The sequence below is a fragment of the Nannobrachium achirus genome, assembly GCF_963921795.1.
Source record: "Nannobrachium achirus genome assembly, chromosome: 4".
NCBI classification, from domain to species: domain Eukaryota; kingdom Metazoa; phylum Chordata; class Actinopteri; order Myctophiformes; family Myctophidae; genus Nannobrachium; species Nannobrachium achirus.
This window is the reverse complement of record NC_137813.1, coordinates 20,724,716-20,742,487: the sequence shown is the minus strand read 5'-3', so window position 1 is coordinate 20,742,487 and position 17,772 is coordinate 20,724,716. Positions and strand designations below refer to the sequence as shown.

Genomic DNA, 17,772 nt, shown 5'->3' with positions numbered 1-17,772 from the left:
TTACAATCAAACCTCCAAGTTGAAAAGATTGTGTTGGGCACCCTCTGTGGCTTGATGGTGAACTGCGCCATCTCCTGGTAGAATAAAGCAATTGCAGTGCCACATTACGATTTCATGTCGTAAATGACAACGGACACATTGACAATAGGACACATTGACAATAGATACGAATTAGGCCTACTGGTTCACTGGGAAGGATAAAATCATTTTATCCTGTATATTTTATTAAATAAACTTAAACAACTAGCTTGCAAGCTGGCAGCATAGAAAGCAAAAGGTATATGACTGTATAGAACACCTTTACTGTTTTCATTGGAGTCCTAAATTAAGGATCTCAGCTGCTACACATTAATTGGAAGCAGGACAATACGAAAATGACATCCCCTTTCAAATGGCTAACAATGGATCCATAACACAGCATCTCTGCAGCCATTATTCACATAGTGGAGGCGACAGGCTCATCTGATTACACAGCTGACCTCTTGTAGGCCTACACTAGCAGCATGTCTACTAGCATGCACAACTGCTGAGATGTAGGGTGGTAGCTTGTAGATAACATTTCCACTATTTAAGAACATTTTGTTATAGTATATATTTTGTATTGTTTAAAATGTCCACCTATAATGATACAGTATGTCCAAAGGCCAGGTTGAAAGTCAATAACCCATCAATCAAAGCACACAAAAGTTCCAAAAAGGTGTTTTATTGCAACACAGCAATGAAAAAATCCCACAAAACCATTATTCAAGACACAGAATAACAATGTGTTGCTCCATATATCTTTTTAAAAAGAACGTTTTTTTTTTTAGTTTTGTTGCACATAGAAGGTAAGGTTAACATTGAGATTGTAGAAATCACAGGCACAATACATCACACACAGACCAACAACACCTATAGTCAGTGTGATCACCAGTAATACACAATGTGTACTACTCTACTACCATGCATGGGTTCCAGTCTATCTCCATTTAGTTGCTGTCGGGTGGAAACCTGCTATCTCCATATTTCAACTTTACTTTTAAGCGTTTTTCATTCAATTTGCTCTAATTCATCGCACTAGGGCAGTGGTTCTCAAACTTGGGGTCGGGACCCCAAGTGCTGTCCCCAAATTATTTTGTGGGGTCCCCAGATGATTAGCTTAAAGGAGTAGTTCACCCCCACAATGACTTTTTTTCTATTGATTACTCATGCCTTGGAGACTCGAGTTCAATAACATTTTTTGGTATTTGTCGCTTTCCCAAGGCAAAATTTTAATTTTAGTAAATTTACCCCATTGATTCCGGATGGGGACCCAAATGGATTTGGGTCCCCATCCGGAATCAATTGGGGTAAATTTATTGCAACCAAAATGTATTCTTAGGAATGCGACAAAAAACTAAAAATATTATTGAGCTCAAGTCTCCATGGCATTAGTAGTCAATACAAAAAAAGCTGTTTTGGGGGTGAACTACTCCTTTAATATAATTTCTTTTCTCACTCAATGGTAAACAAACCAACACACAGTATAAGTGTACACAGGTTATCTGCACATTTATAAAGTGACAATTTAAGGACTTACAATACCAAACTGGCCAAACTGTCAAATATTAAGTAAGCGTTGTGAGCATGTAGATCGGCTATTTTCACAATATTTATCTGTGAAACCGAATCACATTAAATATAATACCTACAATTCCAAGTGCTTGTCGGGGTGGGGGTCCCCAGTTCAAATATGTTTATTTTGGGGGTCACAGCCTAAAAAGGTTTGAGAACCCCTAGACTAGGGTGTCAGACAAAATTCATGAAAATAGCCTATTTTCACTATCTCTGAACGTTTCCGTCCCATTTTCTGAAACAAGACATACAAGGTTTCCTGACCCGACAAGCGACAATTTTGTAAACAACATGATTGGTCTCAAAGCCTGGATTATCGACGGTATTGCATTGTGCTGTAGCCCTGATTGACAGTTACAATGATGGCTGTTGTTACAATGATTGCATTGTAAAATATTAATACTGTGTTATTGATAACAAAACAAACGCCACAATCACTTCCTATTGATAAACATAAAAAAAGAAGAACTAGCTTTGTCAGCCAGGAATGCTCACCCCCACAAAAAGATCGGAATGAGGAATAATACAGATCAGTTGTACAGTTTTTCATAGAGAAGAACAGGCACATACCTCCACTTAATCATATACAGTATACAAACCATAGAACCAGAAAGCACTCATTAATTCCCCACTAAAACCCCAACGACTCCAGGCTTGGTTTTGGCATTCAGTGTAGAACAACCTGCATTAAAAAAAACATGTCCATTTTACACAATGTAAGACAATTCATGAATAGCGAAAAGTCGACAACAACACATTCTCCCAAAACTGTCTGTGGTAACAACGAGACAGTGTTAAAATGCCATTTTATATCAGATTTGTGATCATTATATAAATTCCAGTTTTGAGGATAAAACCTGAATCATGGTGGTAACCCTGTAGTAAAGTGTCTGAACATCTGACAGTGAATGATGCATCGCTAGACAGCTGGAGGTATACGGTAGATATCGTCGCTGTCGGGCAGAAACCTCTCATATCCATATTTTATTGTGTTCTTTTCTCCTCGTAAATTAACACGCTAGTTGATCACGCTACAGCGTCACACAAAAGCATCAAAAGTAGCAGATCTGCAAGCTCGAAGCGCTGCGCGATAGCGGCGCATTTCGAGCTGGTAGATCTGCTACTTTTGAATTTGAATCCTGAAAAGCGACTGTTTTGGACAGTTTTCCACCCGACAGAGACGATACGATGTCTAGTTCCATGGTGTCCAGTTGGCGTCTGTACAGATGTGTATTTGTGTGGCCACCTCCATTCATGCATTGGCCAGAGGAGGTGACCGAAGTGGAAGACATTGGTTAACTGTCATATTCCAGATACGTACTCATCAGTTGCTGCCGCTTTTTCTCCATAACACATATTCCTTTTTTGCAGCTGTGTATTTGTGTTTGTGTGCTTGTGCTCATAATATGACTGGCCAATAAAAACAAAATGAAGGTACTAGTCCACATCAGTGGACTGTGTCGATGCAGCATGCGGAAACGCGGGCAAGGTTTGCTTGGATAAAAGCTCAAAATGCAGAATGTAGGGTTTGAAGATGCAATGTAACATTGCATTTGTGTATGGAATATATTGGAGAGTAATGGTGGACATCACAGAAATCGTGAGAACAGTCATGATTGCTATGTACACCTCCCAGACAGACAATAATACAATAACCTATATGAGACCAAGGGAGGTATAATGTTGGCAGGCGCAGACGTTAGCTGACATGGGATGTGTCTTAGTGGCATGGTGGCACGCAGGAATGGCAACGCAAGACTCCAGCAGGTCTCTCTCCCTCCCTCTCTCTCTCTGCTGGCACCCTGACAGGACCAAGGCCAAGGCAACAGAAGCCCCTAATCATCCTGAAATAAACAATCACAAGATGTTGCTGTACAGTAAGTAGGGGTGGGCGATATGGTGATAAATATCGTTGAGACGATAGAATGTCTCCACGATATGCCTTTTCAGAGATATCGTATGTATCGTGATACAATGAGGGAGCCTTATAAAAAAGAAATCCTGTTGAATTGTTAATACAGAGATTCATTGCGGAATTCATTTAAACCTGCATTTTGGTCTAAATCAGTAGTTCTCAAACTTTAAAATGTCAAGGTCTCCCTTTAACTCTGACAGTATACAAATGAACCCAAATGGACCCGTTAAGGGTCCACCCGTTAAGGGTCCATTTGGTTTCATTTGTATACTGTCAGAGTTACATACTTGCAAGGGTCAATTTAAAAGGAACCCAGAGAGTCCCTGGACCCCACTTTGCGGACCACTGGTCTAAATGGTCTGTTACTCCTTTTTCTTTTAGTTTGTGTTACCTTGTATGGGGTTGTACTGTAACTTGAAAAATAACCATAAAAACGAACATGAAAAATAATCGCGAAAAGAATACTTGGAAAGATATCGTGATATTTTATTTCTCCATATCGCCCACCCCTAACAGTAAGTAGAGTAAGTACGCATGCAATCGGATTAATATCATTTGAATCAACTTTATATAATTAAAATGATATCTAATTTGAATGTCTAAATCAGTCATTATGAACACCTTGCCATTCCACTTTGATGGTGACTTCCTGAAGAACAAATGAATTGTGTTGATAAATATCGCCAGGAGAGTGTGTGTGTGGGGTTGGTGTGTTTGTGTGTTTGTGTGTGTGTGTGCGTGTGTGCGTGCGTGCGTGCGTGCGCGCGCACCAACGCACTAAAACCTAAAACCTTGGGTTGAAAAACGTCAAATGTCATATTGTATCTGCAGCAACAGTATACAACTGTGGTTTCCACAACTTTAAGCTCAAGACCCAAAAGAGATTAATTAAACGTTTGATCGGGACCCAAACTGTAGTGAAAAATACATTTGACTTCTTCTTAAATGTTTTGTTTTCTAATTTATGGGATTTCTTAGATTTTTCTTTTATAAAAACATACAAAGGACCCATACAAATGTGTCCACGACCCACGAATGGGTCTCGACCCGGTGTTCGGACAAACTCACCCACTCATCCTCGTCCACCCCCTGGTAGGAATCCTGTGGCAGTGGGTCGTCCATGTTCCCCAGCTTAGCCACCATGGCACTCAGCAGCTGAGACACGCACACGCACACACGCACACAGTTAACAAACGACGCCTCCACTTCATGTAAAGAACAAACTGTTTGGTTGTTAAGAGCATGACTCTGTTAATGCACCTCCTCTTTCTTCTGTTCGTCAGTCTTCTCCTCAAGGTAGTGGGAGGAGGGCAGGTACTTCCTCACGGGGGCCTCCTTTGGGGCCTGACTCACTGACGCACGCACACGCACACGCACACGCACACGCACACGCACACACACACACACCAGAAAATCCTCTGTTAGTTAGGTCTTCCAGGATAAACCACAATTTCAATGCCGATCATCAGTATATACCAGTGTTTCTCAAACCTTCAAATTTCAAGGTCTCCCCTTAACTCTGACAGTGTACAAATGGAACCAAAGGAACAGGTCAGAGTCCACTTTGAGAACCACTGGTATATACAAATACAAATAGTTAGACTTATCAGGAAATACATTTGAATAAGAATGTGACATTTATTCATTGAGTTAATGTGACATTTTAGTACACCCGCCCGCGCGCGCGCGCACACACACACACACACACACACACACACACACACACACACACACACACACACACACACACACACACACACACACACACACACACACACACAGTGGTGCTTTGGGATTTTTTTTTCCGGGCGGACGGTCATTTATTGACGTCACGTGCACGCGCACCGTGCACGCATTCGCGCGTGCACGTGACGCAACCGCGTGCACATGAGTGACGTGACGCATGCGCGCGCCTTCATGTGCGAATGCGTGCAGAACAGTGCATAGTCGACAACTAATGTCACACAAACAAGACCATGACCACAGTCGAGTCCACCAGCATTAGACCTTTAGAATATATCTTCTTAAGTTCTTAATTAACTTATGTGTGATTAATATAAATTTTACTTACATTTTTACAAGTGTATAAATAGTACTAGTAAACTTTTAGTAAATCTTTGTTCTCAATGACTTGAATTATAGGAGATCCTTTCTATAATAGAATAGAAAGAATGTCAACAAACTGCAGATATAATGGTGGTCGTTTGGTCATTGTGGGAAACCAAAAAATGTTTTAAATGTAATTCTAGTCTTAACATTGTTACTTGAGTTTTTATTTTCTGGTTTCAGTTAATTCAATTAGAGAATATATATATATATTCTTATGTGTGTGTGTGTGTGTGTGTGTGCGCGCAAGTACACAAAAGTAGAATTAAAAATAAATAATCAGACAACTTGTGTTAATTTGAAGTATTTTATTTTGGAAAAAGAAAAAAACAATCTTCAAAGATTTTGAACAACATTACAACTTTTTTTTCATTCCAGGGAGCGCCCACCAAGTCTTACGTGGCTTGCTTGACTCTGCGTTTGCAACTTTAGTGCACACGTTCTCAGCTGCGCGGTGTTTTCTCACCCAAGTTCTCACATATTCTGTGGGATCCCATTCCCTTCGTGGTGGCCCATTTATCTTAATGAACATCAAGGATGCTACCCGTTCAACCAGTAAGTTTGTGCGGGTTGGAATGATAACTAGATTCATGGCACTGAATCCCCTTTCACATTCTGCAGTGCTACATGGAATGACTTTTGTGCAATTTAATAAAGGCCTAAGGCTATCTGGTGTCCTTTTTCCCTTGTTGTCAACAAAGTCCCTGAATGCATCAATAGTACAAAAAGTTGGCAGCTTGAATCTTTTGCAGAGTTCTTCTATTTCTACCTCTCCAAATCCATGCTCCATTTCATCTGCTGGTGGCCAGGTGCTACAATCCAGAACTTGGAGTTGTGCAAGCAGTTGAACATACTGTTCTTCAGACTTTTTCTGTGCTACTAATGACCCCTTATGGGATGCAGTGGAAAACATTCGATTAGACAGATTATTGCGAAGACTTCTGAGAAACTGTTGTCGGTTGATGGAGACTACTTTTATGTCTTCCAATTTAACTTTGCGAAATGTTCCTTCTTTTACTGCAGCTTCAGCTTCAAGGAAATGTTTCCCCTTTTTTTCTGCCATTTTATCAAGTGATCGAATGCACCTCAGCATATATTTGTCTGCATCAGCTAGTGTCATTGAGCGCAGTTGTAAAGACTCAGAGAGATGGCTTAATACAATCAGTGTGTCATACATCAATGCTAAGTCTAATAAAAACTTATTTGAAGTCAGTTTCTTTAAAAGACCTGCATAGGTTGACCTGTCCAGTGGTGGTCGAGTTACATCTGACATTGCCATTTTGAAGTGAGCACAAAGTGATTCAAAACCATCCCATACTGCAGACACAGTGCGTTTAGAACTTGATACCCAACGTGTGTCTAACACACGGCCTATTTTCCTCACTTCTAATTCCAATTTGGCTGCACACTGTTTCAGTTCTTCTTTGTTTAGGGTTGACCTACTGTACACAGTATACAACTTATCCATAAAACTCTGGAAATGGTTAATAGCAGTGATATCATGAACGGTGTCACCCACAGCAAGTTCCAGACGGTGATTTAAGCAATGCCAAGTCACTATGCTAGGATACATTTCAGACATTCTTGTAGCTATCCCAGCTTTGCGACCTATCATAACACTGGCACCGTCACTTACAAAAGCAACCAAGTGCTTCTTCAAATATGCATCATTAAAGCCGTGTTCAGTGAGGCATTTCAACAGATGCTCCATGATTGTGTCTGCTTTTTGGTTTGGGAGTGCAATCAAGTCAAGAAATAGGAACTCTGGGTCACAGCTCTTGTCAGCCTCAACTTTAAGGTACACAATCATAGTACTTTTACCTCCTAGAGTAGTAGACTCATCAATCAGAATTGAAATTTTACCTTCTATGGTTTGGATGTGTTTGCAGATTTCTTTCTGCATTTCTTTACCAATATGCTGAGTTATTGTTGCTGCACTGTGTCTCGAGTGCAAGCCATTGCCAATGTCACAACCAGCCTCATCTAACAAATCTAGTAAGTCAACACTGTCTGAAAATGGCTTGTTGTTCTCGGCCATGTAGTACACAGCCTTGAAAACGTTGCGTGTGGCCTTCAGGAGCTCTATGTTATCGTGAGTGTCAAAGGACTTCTGGACTGTGTCGTCTTTGGCCTCGGCTGAGACCTCTTCTGCTTTTTTATGCCCTTCTGAGTCTATGTGACCCTTTATCTTCTTCCTCAGAGAAGACAGCATTAGTTCCTTTGTTGCGCCACTGTGTGTGATTTCGTAGTTCCTCCATCCTGATGACAAGTGTACACCCTGGATTCCACCTCTGTGGACAGATAGACCCGGAATGGATGAGCAGACGCTGCACCCCAATTTCCCATCTCTGTGATCGAGCCAGGGGTAAAGGGCCTTTTTTGACTGCCACATCTTATCTGCCCATAGCTGTGGGAATGGACTGTATCTTCCTGTTGTAGTTGAATCAGGCTCACCAATCCCTTTCTAAATAAAGACAAAGAGAGAAAGAAAAATAACATTAGGACACATTCCCATTCTTCATATCAACTGCCTCTCATCACGAGAAGAATGTACATTCTATGCCTTTCAAATAATGTCACAGGTTTAGAGGTGCATGGTCTGATCACTATATCCCATACATAAGAGAAACACCATAGCCTAGTCAATAAATGATGTAAAACTATGCTAGTTAGTTACTTACTTCACTTGATTGCAAGCTGGAGTCGTTCTTTCTGGCATTCAGTGGCACTGCTTGTGTGCTGGTAGGAACCGTTTGCTCATCTCCCTGCTGAAAAAAGAAAGAAAAACAACATTAGGACACTGTATGACTATTTTGTTTTCAATTTCATGTGTCAATTGTTGTGCACATGTTAATTGTGAGACCAATTGTGTCATACACACACAACTCTATAGAGTGGGTTACAATTCAAACAATTAAGTACACTAATTGTGTACTTATTTATTTACCAAGTTCCGTCGCAGTACAGTGAGGTACAATTCACAAAACATCTGGGAGTGGTGTTAGCTGGAGTATTGGTGTGGTGGTAGTAGCCTCGTAAACCAGTCTCTCTCAGTTTACTAGGCTATGGTGGTAGCTGGAGTATTGGTTGAGCTTCACATGACAGTTAGCACGCTGCAGAATATAGTCACGTTGGCAAACATAAGAAATGAAGGAAAAACAACAAGGAAAAACAACAATTTATTAATTTTAGTCCATTTTTTAAATTATAGTGGATAGTTTTACTTTAGACTTTGTCTGATAAGACTGTAATGTTAGTAGTTACTTGCCTGTAAGCTGGTACTGTCTGGCTCATTCAGCGGTGGTGGGCCTGGTGGCAGTTCTGGTAATGCTAGTGTAGGCCTACTGGTAGTAGTAGTAGCAGCAGCTTGTTCTCCTGGCTGAGAAAACAAAGAAAGAAAAACAACATTAGGACATTATCCTTACATTGCATGGTTTTGTTGTATTTTCTTTAGGTAAAGACTACAGCAGGTAAAGCTGCATATTAAGACAAAATAGATTGTGGAAATAACAGACCAATATGTCTGCATTTCTGTCAATAAAAGGTTAATCAATCAACCATTTTGTATTAAAACACAATTGTTTCTTGCTGATGGAAACAGTTTGGTTTATTAGTAGCACATTGTTAAATCAAATATAATAATAAATATCAACGAAACAATATAGGGCCTACTGTGCAAGCTGTCATGCACTTGGAAAAGTTCATTAAATAACAGATTAAAAGTTGAAAATAATACATATTATCAAGGGAAGCAGCTGTGCAATAAAGAAATAAAAACACAAAAGCTGCAGAGAAGAACAAGTCGAGTGAATTCCTTCTTTAAGAGAAACACATAGCATTGTCTATAAATGATGTAAAAGTAAAGCATTTATGTTTTAGTTAATTCATTTACTTACTTCACTTGTCTTTGTGCTGGAATCGTCTGGCTGGGCATCCAAAGTAACTGCTGGAGACCTAGGAGGCGCTGCTGTAGAAAAACTGAAAAGTTTGCTCTGAACTAGTCTCTTCTTCTTTGGTGGAGGCATTCTCTTTGCGTGCAAACAGCTGTACCACAGAAGCAGTACTGAAGCCATGGTTCTGTGTCCTGCTTTATACAGTGGATGAGGACGCTCACACATTCACTAGAAACCTGCTAGAAACCTGTTATGCATATCGCGGATTCGCGGGGCGGGGGGTTGTCGCGGCTTTCGAGGGGGGCGGGTGGGCGCGTACTAGCATGCGCGCGTTTACGCGCTCGTGCACCGTTCGGTGCCGTCCGTGCGCGTGCATGTGGGAAATATTTCCACCCACACGGCGTCCGGTACCGTCCGGGCCCCAAAGCGCTACTGCACACACACACACACCTGGAGTCATGTCGTTGGGCTTCAGACTGATCTTGCGGTGCTGGCCGTTGGAGCCGTTGAGCCAGGCAGCGGCTGTCAGGGCGGATTCCCACCACACTGCTGTGTCTGGATAGACATCATCCTGGAAGAACTCTTTCTGTAAACCCACAGAGGACGCATGTGGGTAAAAAACTGTCGGGCAGAAACTTCTCATCTTTTTGCGTTTTTCCCCCCCCGCAAAGTTAATGCCCAACTTGATCAAACTACACCAGTGTTTCTCAATCGTTTTTGGCTTGAGGCTTGAGTACCCCCTTTCCCTGATTTTTGAATCCAAGTAGCCCCTTTACCCGACAACAACATTTTTCCTTATAAAACTGCAATTAAAACCACAGTGGCATATGATGCTACAATAACATCACTAAAAATAAGAAAGGGAGTGATAGTTTCAAACGTGCCACCTGAACAGATTTATTTTCAACACTGTGGCCGTAACATTTCAGTCCAGTTTTCATGTCAATAACTTACAACTTACAAACAACATTCAAACACATCCCAGTTGCTGCAGTACCTCCCATTTGAGAAACACTGTACTACACCATCACACAAACGCATCAAACGTGGCAGATCAAGCTCAAAACTTGGACATAATATGAGGTTTCCTCCCGACAGTGACAAGATTTGGAACAAGAAGCAGTGGAAATACATTCAACTCAAATAAATCCAGTATGTCCTTCGTCAGTTTGCCCATTAGATGGCAGTGTTGGCTTACCTTCACCCGGGGCACCCTGAAGGCTACAGGCTCTATGGTGGTCTTACTGAGCATAAGCCCCCTGGCTACTTCCACCTCACGCACATCACACTCTGTCTTAGCCACGAAAGCCAGGCCCTGCACACAGAAAACACCAGGATAAAGATGAGGCAGTCATTCAAACTCCCAAGTCCAAATGTCAAGGTAAACATAGCATAACAGCAGATACAATAATGTACGTCAGTGTTTCTCAAATTGGTTCCATTTGTATGCTGTTAGAGTTACAGACTTGTATGGGTCAATTTAGACCCCCACAAAGTCCCTAGAATCCACTTTGAGAAACACTGCAATAAGTTGTGTGCTCGTACTAGATCTGATATTTTGGAAAGAAAAATTTAGGAAATGCCTATAATGCCCATAATAGGGACGCCAGGGTGAAAGTGGTTAAAATACATGTTTTGTAGGCTATATCATTTGCATTCGTATTGAAGCCTGCACCTTGTGAGGTTCAGGTGAGTTGAAGCTGCTGCATTCCATGAAGTACGGAGCCTCCGGGACGATCTCGAACACGTACACCCTGGTGTCACCCTGGAACACACAAAGCACAGAAATGTTGACTAACAGAGGCCACTATTGTTATTGCTGTTGGGGTTAGTTTGTTCAGTGGTTCGATCTCAACCTTTTCTGGATGAGAGTGTTCCAACTCAGATCAATGGAACTAGCGTTAAAAAAAGTTCTTATTTATTGTATCACTTTTTGAGCCGTGCAAATGTACGTCTGTCCATACTGTATGTCCCCATGTCCGTATCAGAATGGCCTCAACAGCTGCAGTACCGCTGGGTGACCAACTGTCAAGTGGCGCTGTTGAGCCGCCTTGAAGTGTTTGAAGTTATACTGTGTACTATGGTATGGTATAGGCAAAGGCACCGTGGCACCTTTTGAGCTTGTAATTCTGTATTTATATTTATTATATTTCAATTTTTCTATATTATTATGTGCTTTCTATCTAAAGGCCTATTTTGGGCTAGATGTAAAAAAAAGAAAAAAAAGGGGAGGATAAAAAAGAAAAAGAAAAGTCATGCCCTTACATATATTTCCTGTACTTATAATGTAATTACATTCTAATGTATTGACATGCCTGTTCCTGATTTGCTTGTATGAATGTAAATGCTTAAAAAAAATGACTGTAAACTGCAAATTCTCAATGAAGTTTATTTAAAAAGCAAAGGCACCGCTCACTCCCACTGGGTTGGATTTTTAATACCAATGCTACTGTATATTTTCATCTAAATCCTCAGTGTTTTGCCAGTTATTTGGGGGCCCACTTGCAGTACCCTTGCGGCCCACAGGTTGAGACCCAGCTGTGCTTGTGTACCTTGCCGGTGAGGATGACCACGCTGGTGTCGGGGTCGTAGAAGGGGATGAGGGTGGACGGGGAGACGTCTGTTCGAGTGCTGGCCACGGCTCCGCTGGACAGAGACTCCGCCGGGAGCAGGGAGAGCTCCCTCTCACTGCCTCTGCAGCAACAAACAGCCAGTGGTCAATTCATCTCACTTCACTGGCGCTCGTCTGCATCGCATTAGATTTTAACCACTTAAACTAAGATTTTATGCGTTAACTAGAAAAATATTGTTCCTTCGAAACAATTGTGGGCTCGCTTCAAGCCAGAAAACAATGGCTATAAAAGCACAAAATGTCAAGATCGCAGGCAGTGCTCTCTTTGACGTTACTGACGTCAAAGATTGGTCCATTTTGTTCCAAAAATGTGTTGTGCAAAAGTTGACCCGCTGGTGGCGCTATAACAGGCCAATGTGAGAAGGTTGGTATCTGTTCCTTGACCTATTGGGAATGTGCTTGCAAGATTTCACGCACATCCCAGGCTGTGTTCATGATTTGAGGTGTTTTTGGCTTTGGACACTTTATCGCTGCTTGCAGCTATATTTATTATTATTATTTTATAATTTTTTTGTGTGCACTTCATAGGCATGTTAGATAAAGGTCCTTAGATTGCGTGTAGAATGTTTCATGCAAATTGCAAAAAAAAACCTAGAATAAAAACGGGTTTAAGCGTTTTACAAACTGCTCAAAATTATATAGCGCCCCCCTTTGGCCATTTGGGGTAAGATTGGTTTCAGTGATATTTGAACTAACCCTCTACACTATTTTGTCATGAAAGTGTGACTTTGCATGTATGTTTTAGAGGCAGAAGAATAATTTGCATAAAAATGCAATATTGTTTGAATTATTTAAAAAAGCATGTTTCAATGTTAAAGAAATCCGATCTGACAGATCTTTAGATATCGGTCCAAAGTTCACGTAAAAAAAGTTTTGTGCACGTGACGCGAAAATTCCAGAATAAAAGCGGGTTTACGCGTTTTACAAACTGCTCAAAATGGCGGAAAATCAAAGGGCGGAGCTTACTTAACAACGACACAGATGTCTTCCGCTTGAGTCAAAGCACGCGTGTAACAAGTTGCATGTCTTCAAACGAAACAAGTCATGACTTATGCCCGTTTGAAGTTTGAATTTTCAGACGCTTCGTATAGCGCCCCCCTTTGGCCGATTGGAATAAAATTGGTTTCAGTGATACTTTGACTAACCCTCCACATCTTTGCCAAATGCCATGAACGTGTAACTTTGCATGTATGATTTAGAGGCCGAAGAATAATTTGCATAAAACCGCAATATATATTGAATTATTAAAAAATCATTATTTAACGTACAAACTTCTCACCACATAGCCTGTGTAGATATAGGTTCAAAGTTCATGTGAAAAAAGTTGTGTGCACTTGACGCGAAAATCCCAGGAGGAGATAGATTTTTACTGTTTTTCATATAATTCCGAATTGTGGGAGACCTAAAGGTCAGAGGTCAAAAGTTAGAGGGTAAAAGTTGTTCGGCATGAGGAGACGCATAAGTGTATACAGGTTTCATGGCTGTATGTATAACACAGCATGAGCTATACCTGTTCAAAGATCGCACTTTCGAAGGCTTCCTACAGCGCCACCATTTGGCCGATTGCTGTATAAAATAATAGCACACGTCGCCACTGTAGGCTGAACACATTGATGTTTTTATTTTCATTTTCTCACTAAGTATGTAGGAGTAGAAAGGAACCGAAGTTCCCGTCTACTGTTGACTGACTGATAGATAAACTAGAAAAATATTGTTCCTTCGAAACAATTGTGGGCTCGCTTCAAGCCAGAAAACAATGGCTATAAAAGCACAAAATGTCAAGATCGCAGGCAGTGCTCTCTTTGACGTTACTGACGTCAAAGATTGGTCCATTTTGTTCCAAAAATGTGTTGTGCAAAAGTTGACCCGCTGGTGGCGCTATAACAGGCCAATGTGAGAAGGTTGGTATCTGTTCCTTGACCTATTGGGAATGTGCTTGCACATCCCAGGCTGTGTTCATGATTTGAGGTGTTTTTGGCTTTGGACACTTTATCGCTGCTTGCAGCTATATTTATTATTATTATTTTATAATTTTTTTGTGTGCACTTCATAGGCATGTTAGATAAAGGTCCTTAGATTGCGTTTAGAATGTTTCATGCAAATTGCAAAAAAAAATCCAAGAATAAAAACGGGTTTAAGCGTTTTACAAACTGCTCAAAATTATATAGCGCCCCCCTTTGGCCATTTGGGGTAAGATTGGTTTCAGTGATATTTGAACTAACCCTCTACACTATTTTGTCATGAAAATGTGACTTTGCTTGTATGTTTTAGAGGCAGAAGAATAATTTGCATAAAAATGCAATATTGTTTGAATTATTTAAAAAAGCATGTTTCAATGTTAAAGAAATCCGATCTGACAGATCTTTAGATATCGGTCCAAAGTTCACGTAAAAAAAGTTTTGTGCACGTGACGCGAAAATTCCAGAATAAAAGCGGGTTTACGCGTTTTACAAACTGCTCAAAGTGGCGGAAAATCGAAGGGCGGAGCTTACTTAACAACGACACAGATGTCTTCCGCTTGAGTCAAAGCACGCGTGTAACAAGTTGCATGTCTTCAAACGAAACGAGTCATGACTTATGCCCGTTTGAAGTTTGAATTTTCAGACGCTTCGTATAGCGCCCCCCTTTGGCCGATTGGAATAAAATTGGTTTCAGTGATACTTTGACTAACCCTCCACATCTTTGCCAAATGCCATGAACGTGTAACTTTGCATGTATGATTTAGAGGCCGAAGAATAATTTGCATAAAACCGCAATATATATTGAATTATTAAAAAATTATATTTCACTTTAAAAGAAATCCAACCAGACAGTTTGACCGTATTGGTCCAAAGTTCATGTGAAAAAAGTTTTGTGCACTTGACGCGAAAATCCCAGGAGGAGATAGATTTTTACTGTTTTTCATATAATTCCGAATTGTGGGAGACCTAAAGGTCAGAGGTCAAAAGTTAGAGGGTAAAAGTTGTTCGGCATGAGGAGACGCATAAGTGTATACAGGTTTCATGGCTGTACGTATAACACAGCATGAGCTATACCTGTTCAAAGATCGCACTTTCGAAGGCTTCCTACAGCGCCACCATTTGGCCGATTGCTGTAAAAAATAATAGCACACTTCGCCACTGTAAGCTGAACACATTGATGTTTTTATTTTCATTTTCTCACTAAGTATGTAGGAGTAGAAAGGAACCGAAGTTTTGAGGAGAACTTGATATGACGGTTAGATATTGTCACTAGAAAAATATTGTTCCTTCGAAACAATTGTGGGCTCGCTTCAAGCCAGAAAACAATGGCTATAAAAGTACAAAATGTCAAGATCGCAGGCAGTGCTCTCTTTGACGTTACTGACGTCAAAGATTGGTCCATTTTGTTCCAAAAATGTGTTGTGCAAAAGTTGACCCGCTGGTGGCGCTATAACAGGCCAATGTAAGAAGGGTGGTATCTGTTCCTTGACCTATTGGGAATGTGCTTGTAAGATTTCACGCACATTGCAGGCTGTGTTCATGATTTGAGGTGTTTTTGGCTTTGGCCACTTTATCGCTGCTTGCAGCTATATTCATTATTATTATTTTTTTGTGTGTGTGCACTTCATAGGCATATTAGATAAAGGTCCTTAGATTGTGTGTAGAATGTTTCATGCAAATTGCAAAAAAAAATCCTAACGGGTTTAAGCGTTTCACAAACTGCTCAAAATGATATAGCGCCCCCCTTTGGTCAATTGGGGTAAGATTGGTTTTAGTGATATTTGGACTAACACTCTACATCTTTGCCAAATGCCATGAACATGTTACTTTGCATGTATGATTTAGAGGCAGAAGAATAATTTGCATAAAACTGCAATATTCATTGAATTTATTTAAAAAAGCATGTTTCAATTTTAAAGAAATCCGATCTGACAGATCTTTAGATATCGGTCCAAAGTTCACGTAAAAAAAGTTTTGTGCACGTGGAGCGAAAATTCCAGAATAAAAGCGAGTTTACGCGTTTTACAAACTGCTCAAAATGGCGGAAAATAGAAGGGCGGAGCTTACTTAACAACGACACAGATGTCTTCCGCTTGAGTCAAAGCACGCGTGTAACAAGTTGCATGTCTTCAAACGAAACGAGTCATGACTTATGCCCGTTTGAAGTTTGAATTTTCAAACGCTTCGTATAGCGCCCCCCTTTGGCCGATTGGAATAAAATTGGTTTCAGTGATACTTTGACTAACCCTCCACATCTTTGCCAAATGCCATGAACGTGTAACTTTGCATGTATGATTTAGAGGCCGAAGAATAATTTGCATAAAACCGCAATATTGATTGAATTATTAAAAAATTATATTTCACTTTAAAAAAAATCTGGTTGATCAATCTGACCGTATTGGTCCAAAGTTCATGTGAAAAAAGTTTTGTGAGCATAACGCGAAAATCCCAGGAGGAGATAGATTTTTACTGTTTTTCATATAATTCCAAATTTTGGGGGATCTAAAGGTCAGAGGTGAAAAGTCAGAGCGTAAAAGTTGTTCGGCATGAGGAGACGCATACGTGTATACAGGTTTCATGGCTGTACGTATAACAGAGCATGAGCTCTACCTGTTCAAAGTTCGCACTTTCGAAGGCTTCCTACAGCGCCACCATTTGGCCGATTGCTGTATAAAATAATAGCACACTTCGCCACTGTAAGCTGAACACATTGATGTTTTTATTTTCATTTTCTCACTAAGTATGTAGGAGTAGAAAGGAACCGAAGTTTTGAGGAGAACTTGATATGACAATATCAAGTTCTCACTAGAAAAATATTGTTCCTTCGAAACAATAGTGGGCTCGCTTCAAGCCGGAAAACAATGGCTATAAAAGCACAAAATGTCAAGATCGCAGGCAGTGCTCTCTTTGACGTTACTGACGTCAAAGATTGGTCCATTTTGTTCCAAAAATGTGTTGTGCAAAAGTTGACCCGCTGGTGGCGCTATAACAGGCCAATGTGAGAAGGTTGGTATCTGTTCCTTGACCTATTGGGAATGTGCTTGCAAGATTTCACGCACATCCCAGGCTGTGTTCATGATTTGAGGTGTTTTTGGCTTTGGACACTTTATCGCTGCTTGCAGCTATATTTATTATTATTATTTTATAATTTTTTTGTGTGCACTTCATAGGCATGTTAGATAAAGGTCCTTAGATTGCGTGTAGAATGTTTCATGCAAATTGCAAAAAAAAATCCTAGAATAAAAACAGGTTTAAGCGTTTTACAAACTGCTCAAAATTATATAGCGCCCCCCTTTGGCCATTTGGGGTAAGATTGGTTTCAGTGATATTTGAACTAACCCTCTACACTATTTTGTCATGAAAATGTGACTTTGCATGTATGTTTTAGAGGCAGAAGAATAATTTGCATAAAAATGCAATATTGTTTGAATTATTTAAAAAAGCATGTTTCAATGTTAAAGAAATCCGATCTGACAGATCTTTAGATATCGGTCCAAAGTTCACGTAAAAAAGGTTTTGTGCACGTGACGCGAAAATTCCAGAATAAAAGCGGGTTTACGCGTTTTACAAACTGCTCAAAATGGCGGAAAATCAAAGGGCGGAGCTTACTTAACAACGACACAGATGTCTTCCGCTTGAGTCAAAGCACGCGTGTAACAAGTTGCATGTCTT

General features: G+C 40.5%; 1 protein-coding gene across 1 annotated transcript in view; it reads right to left on the bottom strand.

Annotated features, from left to right (window-relative positions):
- Positions 1 to 1,371: 1,371 nt before the first annotated feature.
- The window catches only part of coro7 (coronin 7), a 249,810-nt gene continuing 233,409 nt past the window's right edge, over positions 1,372 to 17,772 (bottom strand). Inside the window, exons 22-28 of the mRNA XM_080724911.1 lie at positions 12,060 to 12,201; positions 11,183 to 11,272; positions 10,706 to 10,822; positions 9,958 to 10,093; positions 4,769 to 4,860; positions 4,577 to 4,663; positions 1,372 to 3,437 (exon numbers count right to left, since the gene is read on the bottom strand). Of these exons, the coding sequence (XP_080581037.1) occupies positions 3,429 to 3,437; positions 4,577 to 4,663; positions 4,769 to 4,860; positions 9,958 to 10,093; positions 10,706 to 10,822; positions 11,183 to 11,272; positions 12,060 to 12,201 (673 nt within the window). The 3' untranslated portion in view covers positions 1,372 to 3,428. The remainder of the gene's footprint in view (positions 3,438 to 4,576; positions 4,664 to 4,768; positions 4,861 to 9,957; positions 10,094 to 10,705; positions 10,823 to 11,182; positions 11,273 to 12,059; positions 12,202 to 17,772) is intronic.